The sequence below is a fragment of the Chionomys nivalis genome, chromosome 6 (genome assembly GCF_950005125.1).
Source record: "Chionomys nivalis chromosome 6, mChiNiv1.1, whole genome shotgun sequence".
Classification (NCBI taxonomy): Eukaryota; Metazoa; Chordata; class Mammalia; order Rodentia; family Cricetidae; genus Chionomys; species Chionomys nivalis.
In genome coordinates this window covers 10,977,324-10,993,062 of record NC_080091.1, presented here as the reverse complement: position 1 = coordinate 10,993,062, position 15,739 = coordinate 10,977,324, and the positions used below count along the sequence as shown (strand labels likewise).

At 56.5% G+C, this 15,739-nt stretch overlaps 1 protein-coding gene across 4 annotated transcripts in view; it reads left to right on the top strand.

The window, feature by feature from the left end:
* Positions 1 to 487: 487 nt before the first annotated feature.
* Positions 488 to 15,739, top strand: part of Dpp9 (dipeptidyl peptidase 9) — a 29,055-nt gene continuing 13,803 nt past the window's right edge. The window contains exons 1-7 of one of the 4 annotated variants that reach the window (XM_057771680.1): positions 488 to 639; positions 1,926 to 1,978; positions 6,914 to 7,167; positions 13,696 to 13,808; positions 14,459 to 14,632; positions 14,703 to 14,871; positions 14,977 to 15,090. In XM_057771680.1, the coding sequence (XP_057627663.1) occupies positions 6,945 to 7,167; positions 13,696 to 13,808; positions 14,459 to 14,632; positions 14,703 to 14,871; positions 14,977 to 15,090 (793 nt within the window). In that variant the 5' untranslated portion in view covers positions 488 to 639; positions 1,926 to 1,978; positions 6,914 to 6,944. The other 3 variants (XM_057771682.1, XM_057771681.1, XM_057771679.1) reach the window with 3 other exon arrangements.

The window sequence follows — 15,739 nt, the reverse complement described above, 5'->3', positions numbered from 1 at the left end:
TTAGGGATTTTTATTTTAAGGGTCTTGTTTTTGAGACACGATCTCACTTCGCAGCTCAGTCTGGTCTGGAACTCCTGGCAGTCCTCCTGCCTCAGCTCCCTGAGGGCTGACGTGAGCAACCCTGGCTAGCTTTGTGTAAGGTTTGTTTTGTTTAATGAAATTTTGAAAGTTGACGTTCAAGGAAACAAAAAAACGGTGAAGTTGAAAAGAAACATCTTAACAGACGCGTTAGCCGGGTACCGAAAGAGGCCCAACTGCGTGGAAGGCAGAGCCACTGCCGCCGACGCCCGCCTCAGTTTCCCTTTCTCCCTCGGGGTCACGGCAGGGTCCGGTTGGCCGACAGGAACCGGTGCAGGGGTGTCCGGCCCGCTCCTCTCCGGGTTCCGCCCTGGGACGGCCCCCCTCCAGCCTCGCGGATGTTGGTTCCGCCCTGACGTCTTCCAATCAGAAGCCGCCGCTCCCACAGCTCAACTTCCGGGTCAAAGAAGGCACAGCCGGCGGGTCCCCGGTGTCCGCCGCCTTCGCTGTCCCCCCGCGCCCTCCACTTCCGGGCCCTCGTCCGGGGCATGGAGTGTCGCGCGTGAGGCGCCGCCGGCCCCGGGGACCCCCTGCCCAGCTCGTCCTCCGCGCCGCGCCCCGGTGAGCAGCGCCTGGCCCCGGCTCGCCGCCTCCCGCCCCGGCCGGCGCTGTCCGCCAGCCTCGGCGCCGCGCGCCCTGTCCTCGTCGTCCCCGCCGCCCCGATCGCCGCGCTTCGCCCGTTCCGGGCCGCGCCCAGGAGCTGCTGCCGCACCGCTGCTGAGACGCCGCCGCCAGCTTCATCGCAGCGCGCGGCTCAGCCCGGCGTCCGCGCAGCCTCCGCCAGCCTCCGCCAGCCTCGTCTCGCCAACCCCCCTCTCGGCCTCTTCCCCTCTTCCCCAGCCTGATCCCCTCAAGCTTCATCCTCTCGCATCTTGATCTCCCCAAGCCGGATCCCCGCAAGCCTGATCCCTTTCAAACCTGATTCCCCTCTCAGCTTGATCCCTCCAACCTGATCCCCAAAACTTGATCCCCGTAACTTGTTCCCTCAAGGCCTGATATTCCAGGTTGACTCTCTTTTCAAGCCTGATACCCCAAAGCTTGATATCCCCAGCATGAAGCTCTTCAAATGACCCTACCAGTCTGACTCCTCCAAGCCTGATAACCCCCGCCCCTAGCTTGATTCTCCCCAAGCCTGATCCCTTACTCAGCCCTTATCTTCTGCCTCAGTTTCCACATTGTCCCATGCCGAGCTTGATACTCTCCCAGACTCTAGTTATATCCCCTGTCTCACCCCTTCCTCCCCCTGATTAGCTTGAACCCCCCAGTCCTCAGCTTCGGGGTTTCAATCCCTGCACCTTCAGCTCCACCCTCAGGGTCCAGGCTTTAGACCCGCCCCATCCCCTCCCCATCCACGCTATAGTCCAGCCTTCCATCCCAGTGGCCTCTTGCTGCCTCCCACTCAGGCTCCCTTGGGAACCCCCTGGGCAGTCACCAACCTGCTTTCGAGGAGCTGGGACTGGTGCCCAGGAGGTGTGGACCACAGTCGCCAGTTCCCGGCTGGGTCCTGGGGAGACCAGGCACTGAGAGACACGTCTCTTCCAAGTGCAACCCAGGGCATGCTGGCAGCCCCGAGGGGCTGGGAGGCTCAGTTAGAGTCTAACCAGGTAGATAGGGTTAGACCGCACAGGCGGAGACTCCCTCCCGCATGGAAAGTGAGTGAGAAGCCAAGCACTTCACTGGCCCCTCCATCCTCACTGGCCCCTCCATCCTCACCGGCCCCCCAATCCTCACCAACTGCTCCATCCTTGCCAGCCCCTCATCCTCACCAACCCCCATCTTCACCAATCCCTCCATCCTTGCCAGCTTTTCCCGTCTGCCCACCTTAACGCCACATTTGTTCTGTCAAGGTTCGTGCCCCGCGCCTGCAGCTGCCATGGAAGCTACTGGGACCCTTTAGAAGGTCAGTTATGTTGGGATTGGGCAGAGAGGCAGGCTCTGGGGTGGGCTGGGGCATTCAGGTCTGCTTGCTCTGGAATGCAGGGATTGAAAGGATGTGGCTTTGTCTGGCTCTGGGGTCAGTGACCTGAGGCCGTGGCTGCCACTGCAATGGTCCACACATCTGACTCTTCTCCGCATTCCTCTCTCCGGTTGCCCTCCAAGGGCTCCAGGGGGACAAAGGGAGGGTAGTGAGTAGGCTGGGTTTGGGAGAGGTGTGGTCACCCCTCCCCAGCTCATCTGACACAGTACCCAGCACTTGGGCTTCAGTCACTCTGGTGGGTGTTTTTTTTTTAAGTGGCTCATCCGTCTGATGGCTGTCATTATGAAAATGTCTCGGGTGTGCATTCTCATTAATCTTTACCGTAGCCCCAGGTATAGGTATTATAGTTCCAGTGTATAATTGTAGGAGACTGAGACCCAGGGAGGTTTGTGGCTTCTTTAGGGTCACACGGCACAGATGTGGGTAGGCTGGGGTTTGAACCCTTCTTCCTCTCACATAGGACCCCTGCTTTTCAGCACTGGGCAGGGAATACTGGCCAGACCTTCATTCTGTATCTAGGTGGCATCAAGCATCAGGAAGACTGTCAGAGTCTTCCGGGAGGAGTGGTGGCAGCTGGGTGGGACTGGGACAGGGATCCAGAGGGCGACTGTCCGTCCCTTGGGGACACTAGCAGGGGTTGTTCTCTGTAAGGCATTTGTGCCCTGCAAGGGGCTGAACATCATTCAGCCCTCCATCCACTCCTGGGCATGTGTCCCCAGACATCTGGGGTCCTCAGTTGGTAGTCACCCACCTTCAGACCATGATGTCCCTCCAAGTAAGTTCTCCTAGGCAGCTGTCATGCGGAACAAACAGCCAATAGGAGAGACCGTACCCACATAGCCACAGTTCCCTGGACTGGAAGCTCGGGGTTCCTGTCTTAGGGGAGTGGGTATAACAGAACCCACCCATTCTGTGAGCTCAGCCCCCCCCCCCCGAAGATGTGGAGACAAACAGGAAAAGGTGTATTTGGGCTCGGTTTGGGGTGAAGGTACAGAGTGCAGGTGATGGTGACCTTGGGTGCTGAAGTACCCCAGAGGCGGGAGGGTTCTCGGACTTCTGAACTGCAGAAACCCAGCCCACAAAAGAGATAGGTTGCTGTTGCTCGGGACCCAGTGAGACACTTGGCATGGGGTGTCCCCGATACCCAGTGCTCTTCTGAAGGCAGAGGTGAACTCCTGACCTTGCAGTCCCCCACCATAGTCCCCCACTGCCTGTCAGTGGGTCAGTGTCAAAGGTCAAGTTGCATCAGGATCAGGAGGAAGGAGGAGAAGGTGGGGGAGGCCAGGGTGGGGCAGAGGTGGGGCCCTGACAGTCAGTTCAGCAACTCCCTGCACCTGCTCCCTCTGTGCTGGTGCCCAAGGTGTCAGTAGGGGTGGACCCTAGGCTGGGTCATTCTGGGTTGTACATCCTCTCACTCTAAGGTGTTGCACAGTGACCGGGGACTTGATTCTTCCTCTGCTTCCTTCATCTCCTCCATCTCCTCCATTCTCTCCGTCCCCTCCCTCCTTCATCTCCATCTCCTCCAGCTCTTCCTTCATTTCCTCCTTCCTCTCCTCTCTTGCTAACAGTATCTTCCACCCTAATTCATGCCAGTCATAGGTGTTCCCAGACCTGGACGTAAGTCTGCTGGGGCCGATCCATCAAGTGTGAGAACCCTGACTCATCGAGTGCTTGACTGTGGGGTCCCCAAAACATGCCTTCCTTTCTGGGGGACATGGCACAAACCATTTAGCTTCACTGCCTCGGTTTTCCCATCCCCATCATGAATGTGGCCTCAGAAGTGGCTCTGAGTCACAGCACACATCAGATGTATGCAGCAGGGACCTGGGTGGCAGGAGGAAGCAAGGAGTGGGTGTCTGGAGTGGGGGCTCCCAAGGTACAAGGTCTGGGCATGGTGGTCCTTACATGTGTGGTTCCTGCACCTATGGTCCCCGTGGCTGGTTACTGATATAAGCCCAGGCTCAAGATCGACCCTGTGAGACCTTGGATGCCAAAGCGCTGGGCGTCAGTTGGGACAGCTCGGGTGGGACACAGGTCCTGTATCTTTGGACTTCCTCCTCTCGTCTTCCACGGTGGAGCATCTGTGAGTCGCCCCCTTCTGTGTTGCTGTCTCCCCACCTAACTCCCCAGTACCGCCAGCTTTGGTTTCTTCTGTGCTTTCTTCCCTCCCCCAGGCTCTCTCTGAGGTCTAAGGCAGAAAGTGAGGCGCATAGGGCGCTGCTTCCTAGCCCTGAGAAGTAAGCCATCAGAACCTCAGCCTCGACCATGGCCCCAAGCTTTAGACCTTGTCTCTGGTGGCTTTACAGGCTGTGAAGGCGACATGCCAATGGGCAGGAAGAAAGCGTAGGTGTCTGGGTTAAGTGGCTTGGCATCGATTTCATCCCCAGCTGTGTAAACTGTTGAGCAGGAACTGTGGGCAGGCTGATGCAGGTGGAGGCCTCGCCATCCCATGTTTACTCCCCAGCCCCTCTCTGGGTCTCCATTTTGCGTCTGGACAGCAGAGAAGGCCAGCGACACTGTCAGCCCCAGGCCTCAGCCCAGCTTGAGTGCGCGCTGAGAGGTTCTAGAGCGCATCCAGAGCTCCTGGTGTCTCATTTCGTGTCGCATCTCCGCGGGCAGATCTTTGCAGCCTGGGCCCTCTGCAGTGACTCAAGGCAAGAGGCCCTCCTAGGTCCTCTTCTGTACGGGTGTGACTGGTCTCTAAGAGGGCCTGAAGGGTCCCCTTCTGGGAATCCACAGATTTGCGTTTCCTGCTTGAACAAGGCTTGAACTGGGCTGGCCCAGTCTAGAGGTACTTGAAGCAGTCAATGGCATTCCCCTGGCTCAGGTTTCTGGCTTGCTGCCGGCAGCCTCTCGCTTGTTGCTGCCCTTGGCTCCCACTACCCTGGGGATGAACTGCAGCTCTGGGAATCCCTGGTTTTCTCTGGGATGCTTGACCTAGGGCCTCGAGGACATCTGTGGTCGCTGGTCTGCACTGTGAGAGCGTCTCATGAGCAGCTGCCACGGCAGTACCTTCGGGAGAGGGAGAGCACGCGGTTCCTTGTGTCTCCCTGCCAAGAACACTGAGCCTGCTGCTTGGGAGGATCTGCTCCACCCCAAGACTTCCCACAGTGTGGCAGAGGAGCCTGGGCTAGGGAGCCCCTGTCTCCTGTCTCTACCCTCTGGCCTCAGTTTCCCCACCTGTACAATGGGTTCCCATAAGAGTGAAATGATGTTGACAGGCTTGACTCTCACAGTGATGTCTTTGCTTTCTTCCTGAACTTTTCAAAGCAGCCTGGGGCCTCACTCCTGTCCTCGTGGGGGCCTTTTCACTGGTTTGGTGTTTCACGTTTTCTGCTGTGGTTCTGGGGTAGAAGTCAGGTCGCAGATCCTCTCTAAACCATCTTGCATGCTTTCTTCTGGTTTTGGTTTTGAGATATTGTCACCCTGTGACCTGGATGAACTTGCCATCTTCCTGCCTTGGCGTCCTGGGCACTGGAGTCACAGATGTGTGCCACCGCCACCGCACCAGGCTCTGTGGGTGTCTTTGTTTGTTGGAGACAGGATCTCCCTGTGCAGCCTTCCTAGGCCCACCCAGCCACTGTGGTCTTCCATTGATGAAGAGCTAGGAGACAGCTGTGAAGGTCCACCCCAGTTGCACATGGGCCCCTCTACCCTCCCACCCCACAGTTCTGACCCTTGTGTGGTGGCACCTTCAATTCCCACTTCCTGCTGGTGCTGGGAGGCTCCATCGCAGGAGCTTCTGGAGCCCACAGAGGGATCTCAGCCCCTGGAGCTCCCCTCAGCCACTCTGGCATGCCCAGAACTGGGTCACTGTAGCTGGCTGGGTGTTTAGATTTCTTTAAAGCAAATATTTGCCGGGTTGGTCCAGGTTGGCTCTGACAGAGCTGAGCCCAGTGGCTGTGAGGAGCAGGGAGCTGCTGGGAGGTGGCCAGTCCCAGAATGGACAAGAGGGACAGCGGGGTGGCCTGGGGGATACTCACCGGGATGATGTCAGTGTGAAGGCCCCTGCGGGTGTCCCCTGTGCACAGTGACATCTGGAAGCCCCAAGTCTTTGTTCTTGTCACTGATGTCCAAGTCCCACAGCCAAGGAGAGGTACAAGTGGGACAGACACTCACCAAGTAACCATCGCGGAAGATGCCTGAGGGAAAGGACAGCCCGTGGGAAGGGAAAACTGTTGCGACCATCTCAGGATGGCGGCACAAGAAACTTCCTAAGGACTTGTTTTATACTTAGTCAGCCTTTAATCCCAGCACTCAGGGGCAGAGGCAGGCGGATCTCTGGGAGTTAGCTGTCAGCCTGGGCTACAGAGTGAGTTCCAGGACAGCTGTGACTGTGACAGAGAAACCCTGTCTCAAAAAACAAAACAAAATAAGAGCTTAGTCAACCTAAAAAAGAAAAAGAAATGCATACCAGAAAGGATGACAGGTACCCTGGGACAGATGCGAAAGAGTCGCCCAGAATGGTTTCTCTAGGCAGGTTATGAAGTGGGGATGTTCAAGAACCTGGAAGATATGGGCCCTTGAACACCAGAAAATGCTGGATTTTTGTTGTGTGCTTAGAGTCCTGAGTTCCTGTTTTAGTCAAGCATCTAGCACTGACCACCCTCCCAGCCCTTCAAAGGGGGATTCTAGGCGGAGCTCCACCCTGAGCCACGCCCAATTAAGGCATGGAAGACCAGGAAGAGTTTCAGTTGAATGAGTGGTGTGGATCTAGGTGGAGTCCCGCTTAACTCATCAGAACCTTGGTTTTCCTGAGGATTGCTTGAAAAAGTTGCAATAACTTGATCTGGAAACATCCATCGTGAGGGCAGCTTGTCAGGAAGACACCCAATCTCACTCACGTGTCCTCCACAGCTTCTCGCTGCCGTCACAGGAGTCCCCGAGGATGTCCGGCGGGGTCTCCCCAGCTGAGCAGGTGGCGGCAGGCGACATGGACGACACGGCAGCGCGCTTCTGTGTGCAGAAGCACTCCTGGGACGGGCTGCGCAGCATCATCCACGGCAGCCGCAAGTCATCGGGCCTCATTATCAGCAAGGCCCCCCATGACTTCCAGTTCGTGCAGAAGCCTGATGAGTCTGGCCCCCACTCCCACCGCCTCTACTACCTGGGTAAGCTGACTGTCCGCTCTGCCCTTTGTCGTCAGGCCTGGGGTGCTAAGAGGTTTCAGAAGCGACTAGCCTGAGTCAGGCAATGTTAGTCCACTTCCTGGGTCAGCCATGCAGGCTGGCCAGGTGGCTCTGAGTCTAGAAACTGCTCCTAGCTGGGCCACTTCCCAGGTGCTGGCTGGGCAGGGCTTTCTGGGTAAACAGGATGGAACTCAGATCCCCGTAGGAAGGTCACATACTGTTTCGTCCAGTAGGAGCTCACCGTATGGTGCTGTGTCAGGACAGATTCTGAGGCTCAGACATTGGCACCATCTCTGTGTAGTGTGCCATGGGCCAGCCGTGGAGCTTGGCTCACCATCCTGCCACAGGACCCAGAGGCACCTACTCCCGGCCCAGCTGTTGGCAAGCTGTGCTCCCACTGGGCCAGCAGCGCCTGGGGTTTGACCCCTCAGGCTTTCCATAGCTTCTGTAGACAGTTCTGCACCCAGCTCATAGACAGGAAGTGCCTACACCCAGTCCCAGCTCACAGACAGGAAGTGTCCGTGAGAAACAGACACTGCCCTACTAGGTAGACCTAAAAGGCCTATAGAGCTAGAAGAGAGCCCTCTGGAAATCAGCTGGACTTTGGCTCACAAACAGCGTGCCTTTGCGTGCCTTTGCGTGCCTTTGCGTGCCTTTGGGCTGTTGACTCGTGCCAGCTGGGCCACTAGTGGGCGTCCTGGGCTTTGCGCATGCCCACTCTGTGGTGGCCTCCCCGGTGCCACAGCCTCAGACATTGCCCAGGATTCCTGGGGGTTGGTATCACCTCTCGTTGAGAAACACTTTTTAGGATAGGTGACTCTGGTCATCCTCCAGGCCAGTCCTGTCGCTGCTGTCATGGTTGCCTTGGTCCCTGAGACTGTGCCTGTATATGTCTGGGTCTCAGCATTTGAATGCACGAATGACTGGACATTGTCACCTGCCCATTGCTGACCGTACATTGATGACAGGAGCCAAGATGGACCCGGGGTGGCTGTGCTCCTCCCACTGTCTCCATACTTCCCCTTCAGAGCCGTCCCAGGAGGGAGTCCCACCGACTCTCGCAAATCACCACTGTCAATGCAGTGAGGGGAGACAAGCCGGCTGAGGCTGCCAGACTGCCGAGTGACCCACAGCAGCTGTGCACACAGCACGTTCCCATGGGGGAGAGCCGCACCAGGGACACTGCAGAGTGTCCCCAGCATGGCTGGGCAGGGAGTACAGCAGGCAGGGCTTCCTCCCCTGAGGTCCCGCCCCCTTCAGTGGTGGCTCCTCCCACTTGTTGCGTAGTCTGTCTTTGGAGAGTTAGCCCCCAGCCTGCAGCTTCTGATTGGAAGATGGCAGCCAGACTACTTTCCTGCTGGAGCTCCAGGCAGGATCTTCCTGTCTCTTCCAGCTTGTGAAATGTACGGCATCCATCAGCTTGTGGCCGCGTCTCTCCCACCTCTGCCTCCATGATCACATGACTGACTTCTCTGTCTGAGGTTTCCCTTCCCTCGGTCTTCTGAGGATGCAGTAGCTGGAGAGTCTTACCGCAGCCGCAGCTGCAGAGCCCTGGCTCAGTAAAGGCGGTGGCTGGGGTCCAAGCCCAGAGCACAGCTCTCTCTCCGGACCTCTCGGCTTTCCAGGACCATGAGAAAGGACAGAACCCTCTGAGGTCTCAGCCACAAAGTGCACCTGGTACCAGGAGCCTGGGGATGGCCCAAAGAGCCAGGATTCAAAGCCACCAGCCCCAGGATGAGGTGCTTGTACCCCAGAGCCTCAGGAGCCCATGACATTGGCTCCAGTCCACCTGTAACAGGGCCCATGCTGGCACCTCAGGTCTCCTGTCTTCCTACCAGCAGCAGAAATTGACCCTCTGGCTCCAGGGTCCTGGGAGAAGAAATCTAATTGGCTCAGCCTGGGTTCCATGAACCCTTCACTCTGACCCCTCGGCCTCTCCAGGAGGACTATGTGCCTTGTTGGCTTGGCCGGGTGGGCTGGGTGGGCAGGGGCTAGAGCTTGTAGAGTGTCTGGAGAAGGAATCTGATTCGCTTAGCTAGCCTTCTCAGTCATCTTGTCTGGCCTGGGGGCGGGGGCTCTCTGGGTTTCTGGGGAAAGGAATGGGATTGACCCAGGTGGTGGTCATTCACGCGTGGCCTCTTTTTGTGTGTCTGGACTGGGGTGCAGTGTCCTCAGGGTTCAGCTCAGGGTGCCGGGGGTCTTCATGGGGCTGGAGGGCCACAGATGAGTGCGTAGTGAAGGCAGAGCCTGGACACATGCAGAGGAGCCCAGAACTCTGTGAGCATAGTGTCTTCTCTCCAGCCAGCCCTATCTCATCAGCTGCTACCCAATAGCGCTGGGCTCAGGTCACCTCCTGGTTCCTCTGAGTCCTTTATACCATGTCTTTCTGCCATGTGTCAGCCACGATTAGGTAGGTGCACGCGGAGACCCTAGCTGATGCTCCCCTGTTGCTCGGAGAGTGTGGCCTGACCCAGCCAGTCCCAAGCACCTCTGTGTCCTCATAGGCCCATGTTTACTATGTGGGACATGACCTCTGACCTCTGTGAGGGATGGGCTGAGCCCTGAGGGGATGCACTGGCCCTGGCTATCAGCCCATTCCATTTCCAACAGCTCCTCTGTGTGGCAGTGAGGCCTCAGGGCCTAGAGAGACCTGGACTCTCGGCTTCTGTCTTGGGTTCAGCTTGGTCCCTGCCAGGCTGGTCAAGGCTACGCTAGAGTCAGTGAGGGTGTGTGCCCGGGGTACCTGCCATGCCTGGGGCTGGGCAGGGTGTGTGTGTGTGTGTGTGTGTGTGTGTGTGTGAAGGCAGAGCCAATAGGTGAGGCTGCCGTGGCAAAGCCAGGGTGTCCCCAGTCAGCCCCACCCTTGCTGTCAACGCTAGGTGTCGTGGGCTGTGGTGCCAGCACCGGAGGCCTGTCCAGGAATGTACTGGCTCGGGATGTTGGTGTAATTGCTTGTTAATCAGCTGTGGAAGGTGGCGGCTTTAATGTCCTTGGCACAGACTCGCCTTGGACTTCCTATTGGGAAGCCTCGAGCATAGCAGACTACTTCTGGGGAGCAGCTGCCCCAGGCAGGACTGAGGCACAGCTCACACCTCAGACGTCCCCTCCCTACACTTCGTCATTGTTGGTGTGTGAGAGGTCAGAGACACCGTGTGGGTACCAGGGCTCAAACAGGTCGCCAGTCTTGGTGGCAAGTCCCGGTACCCACCAAGCCTCTCACTGGCCCTGTGTCATATTCCCAATAGTGCACACCTTTAGTCCCAGCACTCAGGAGAGGCAGGTGCATCTCTGAGTTCAAGGCCAGTCTGAGCCACACAGCAAGTTCCAGAACAGTGACCCTGTCTCAGAAAATCAGACAGTCTGGCAGCTGCAGAAGTGGAACAAAGCAGAGGTCACATGTCCCACAAATCACCGTAAGAGGCACCGTGTTCTGGGGCTACCAAGCACCCTGCATGCTGCTGGACTGCTCGGGACTCAGGAGCACCAGCCCTGGTCCCCAGCCTTCTTGACCAGAGCGGGGAAGTTGAAGCACGCTGGAACTGGTCACTCTCCGCTGACCTCGTACCTGATGCTGACGGTACTATTACCCTGGGCAATCCCATGGGGTTGCCCTGCATTGTGACCTCAGCCTCCCCATCTGTGGAGGGCATACTAGTCTCTTGTCATCCCAGCACTGGGGAAGTGGAGGCTGGAAGAACAAGAAGAATTCAGGGTTATCCTTGGCTACCTAGCAAGTCAAAGCCCAGCCTGGGCTACAGAACACTCTCACCCAGAGTGGAAGTCCACACGCACACGCGCACACACACACACACACACATGCACAGACGCACACACACACACCACTTGGGCTCTGGTTGATCCAGCCAGGGTTCACAGTCACACATTGCATCTTCCTGACCATTTTGCTGGGGGTCTCAGCTAACCCCATGTCACAGTGGTCAGTGGAGGCCAGTATGTCTAGCTTCCTGGAGGAACCATTGTCCTAAGTTCTCCCTCAATGCCATTACTCTAACTGAACCCATTCAACTGCTTTCAGGGGTTGCCAGACTCTGACTGTCCTGTCCCAGAGCTCCTTTGGCGAGAGCACGCCCATGTGACTTCATGTGTCCACAGAGGGTCTGTGGTCACTTCAAGCCAGTAGATGTGAGCAGAGCACCTATGTAAGAGCCACTTGAAGCTCTAGCCTTGAAGAACCCCACAGGCCCAGGAGAGCTGTCTGACACACGTTAGAGCTTACCCAAGCTTGCAGGAAGTGGTCACTGTCTTTAGCCATTGAACCTGCTGAGGCTGCGAGGCTCTAATGAGGTAGGGATTGATGGCCACGATGGCTGCCAACTCCTTCTCCTCCAGTTCTCTCTATAGCCTACCTAGCTCATAGAGACATCTAATGAACTTCTCTGTTTCCAACCAGATCCCAACAGTTTCTCCTCCACACAAATCTCTGTGACTGCACAGCTGGGGAATCCGGCCCCTAGTTAGCATCCTCAACACAGGGAGCTCCCTCCTCACCTCTTTCATCCACATACGCCGGAACCACACGGCCTTTGCACTTTTTAGATAGCTGGCACTTTCTCTCCGATTACCAACTGCTTCTTCTTAAATCTGTCTTCCTCTGCGACACTTTCCCTGACCTGCCTGTGTGGAATGGGATCTCTCCAAGCCTCTCGAGTCCTTCCCTCAAATTCCCCTTGTAGTACCAGTCGTATCTGACACCACCAGAGATGGTAGATCTTTGCTTCTTGTCTCTCTTCCTATTTTAAAATTTAAGAGATCACCAGACTGTGGAGGTGGAGGGGCTGGCATGCGCTCACAGCCTGGCACCCAGCCGCAGCGGTGCCTGGGATAAAATACCCCTCCTGCTCTCCACGGTCCTCCAGCCATCGTGTATTATCACAGCTGCAGAAACCCTGACCACAGCCCCTGACTTTAAACCTCCGGTCCCTATAAATTACCAGCTCTGTCACCAAGTGTCGTTTGCCAGTGGTATTTGAAATTATTACCGAAAGAAGTGTGTTATTTGGAGCCAAATTGTTGCTAATTTGGGGTGGTTTTTGTCTGTGTTCTCAGTGATATTTTATTTTGTATTCTGTGCTATGTCTGCTAATCTTCACCCGTTTTCAGCCTGAAATAATGATTCCTATATTTTAGGTTTCATTTATCGAATATATTTTTTTAGACTCTTTGATCATGGAGTTTTTTTCCTCCTTCAACTATGGCAGATATTTTTCTGGGTGTATTAGTCTAGGTTGGCTGTCATAGTCTTTCAATACTTGGGATGCACTGGGGAAACAGAGAGATGTCGTTGCGCGTTTCCCTTCAGCGATAAGTCATGTCTTTCAGTCAGGGCCCACATTCAGTTGTCCTGAGAGCTGATGCCAGGGCAGGGCCTGAGGAAGGTGCAGTTGGAGCTGTGACCTAGGCCGGAGTGGGTGGAGCCATGGCTGGAGTGGGTGGAGCCATGGCCGGAGTGGGTGGAGCCATGGCGGCAGTAGGCGGACACACTCCTCCCACCTCTCCCTAAGGCTTAGCCTTACTGTCCTCTGTGACTGGTTTAAGCCTTAGTCTTTGCCAGCATCTCTCCAACAGAGGAACCTTCTAGGGCAGTGGTTCTTAACTTGTGGGTAGTGACCCACACAGGGGTCACATATTAGAGATCCTGCATACCAAATATTTTTTTTTTAAGATTTATTTATTTATTAAGCATCCAATGTACTGCTGGCAAGGAAGGCACCAGGTCTCATTACAGATGGTTGTGAGCCACCATGTGGTTGCTGGGAATTGAACTCGGGACCTCTGGAAGAGCAGTCAGTGCTCTTACCCTCTGAGCCATCTCTCCAGCCCCCTGCATACCAAATATTTATATTATTGCCAGGCGGTGGTGGTACACACCTTTAGTCCCAGCATTCAGGAGGCAGAGGCAGGCGGATCTCTGTGAGTTTGAGGACAGCCTGGTCTACAAGAGCTAGTTCCAGGACAGCTAGGACTCTTACACAGAGAAACCCTGTCTTGAAACTGCCTCCCCTCCCATTATGATTCATAACAGCAAAATTGCAGTTATGAAGTAGCAATGAAATAATTTGATGATCGGGGTCACTACAGCACGAGGAACTGCATTAGAGGGTCGCAGCATCAGGAAGGCTGAGAACCACTGCCCTAGAGCCACACATGACCGCAGGAGAGCTGAGCCACGTGTGTTGGCCGCACATCACCCTAGGGCTGGTGCCACAGGGTGGGACATGGGAGGAGATCAGGACGCGCTGACCAGTCAAGTTAGTTACAAGGGAGCCCATGTCTCAAAAAAGACAGAGGCCAGACATGGGGCTCATCCTGCCACTTGGGATGTGTGGGTGGATCTCTGTACGTCCAAGGCATAGGGAGAGGGGAGACCTGTGGCTTTCACAGGCACATAGTGATGGACGCAGGGGCTCTTTCTACAAACAGAGGGACCCATGACCCAATACGCTCTCAGGTGGGGCTCCCGCTCTTGAGGTTTCCGTGATCCTTCCCCAGGAATGCCGTATGGCAGCCGCGAGAACTCCCTCCTTTACTCTGAGATCCCCAAGAAGGTGCGGAAGGAGGCCCTCCTGCTGCTGTCCTGGAAGCAGATGCTGGATCACTTCCAGGTGAGCCGCCCGTGCCACACCCGGTTTCCGGGAACAGAGTTCTGACTGGAGCGCTTATCAGACCGTTTCTCCCTCCTGTCTGCACCTTCAAATGAGGACTGACTCACGGGCCTGGCTGATGATTAATATCACTCCTCTTAGTTCCCAGGTAGCCTTCTGCACAGCACAGTGCTGGGAATGGAACCCAGGCTTCCACACTTGCCTCGTCCATATCCCAGCTCTGAGCTGCACCCCCACCCAGTTCTGAGGCTCAGTGCATAGAGCACTCAGCCAGCACACAGGAAGCCCCAGGTTCTCTCCTGTCACTGTATAAACCAGGCGTAGTGGTGCCCACCTTTTGGGGTTATAGTCTACCAAGTAGCCCATCCCATCCCAGGCTAGGCCAGGTCACAGGAGACCCTGGCTCAAACAGACCGACTCACTCTGTGTCCCTCCATGTCTGTCCAGAAACCTTGGGTGTGTTCTGTAGGTAGAGCTATGGGATTTATAGGGAATGTTTTCGGTAGGGAGGGCTGTGATGAGGTGGGGGAGGTCCCCACAGGGACCGCCAGAATTGAGGGCGTGAGCAAGGGCTGGGGCCAGATGTCACCATGGGACCAGGGGCACTCAGAGGGAGTTTCCAGCCAGCATGGGATGCTCTGTGTCCATAGGCCACGCCCCACCACGGCGTCTACTCTCGAGAAGAAGAGCTGCTGCGGGAACGCAAGCGCCTGGGAGTCTTCGGCATCACCTCCTATGACTTCCACAGTGAGAGCGGCCTCTTCCTCTTCCAGGCCAGCAATAGCCTGTTCCACTGCAGGGACGGTGGCAAGAATGGCTTCATGGTGAGGCACAGCCTGTATCCGGGGATGGGAACGTGGTACCAGCGCGCTGACCCAACCTCCCTGTCCCCAGGTGTCCCCTATGAAGCCACTGGAGATCAAGACCCAGTGCTCCGGGCCGCGCATGGATCCCAAGATCTGTCCCGCAGACCCTGCCTTCTTCTCCTTCATCAACAACAATGACCTGTGGGTGGCCAACATCGAGACTGGAGAGGAACGGCGGCTCACCTTCTGCCACCAGGGTGAGGCGTGGGCCTGGGTGACGGTGGGTCCTCAGCCAGCCCTTAACAGCCAGCCTCACAGTGGTTGTCAGGAATCTGTGTCACTCACAGTGTGCCCTCTCACAGGCTCAGCCAATGTCCTGGACGATCCCAAGTCCGCAGGTGTGGCCACCTTCGTCATCCAGGAGGAGTTTGACCGCTTCACTGCATGCTGGTGGTGCCCCACAGCCTCTTGGGAAGGTAGGCAACCCACATCTCAGTACCATATGCCTCCACTGAATCAGCCCATGTGATCCCAGGACCCACACCTAGGGACCCGTTAAATATTATGCCAGAGTCTGCACAGGACAGGGAGATGACAAAGGCCTTGCCTCACCTGGACGGGTCATTTCTATAAACCATGGGGGACCCTTAGCTATCGGGGCCACGCCCCCAGCCCCTCACTCGGGGGTTCTAGGCGGGACTCCACCCTGACCACGCCCCCAGCCCTCTCACTGGAGATTCTGGGCAGGGCTCCACCCTGACCACTCCCCCAGTCCTTCACTGTGGTGTTTTGCTCTTCCAGGGCCTGTGAGTATGTGTTTAGGTTACATGACAAAAGCGCCCTTCCTGAGTGGCATAGACAACAGAAATGTGTGGCCCCACATTGGGCTGTGTGGCTCCAGGTGCAGATGACAAGTCTGGCTTTTCCTAAGGCTCTGACGCACTCACTCCCCTCGTCCACCGTTGTCACGGGTGTTTATAGCACGGCTGTCATACCGGCCCGGGTCCCCACCCCTTTCGCAGGCGAGGCCTTAGAGTAGAGCTTGAGCCATGATCTCAGGGCCCTGCTTGACGCTATAGCCCGAGCAGGCAGCTCTGTGCCACCTCCTGCTGGCTCCTGTCGTCC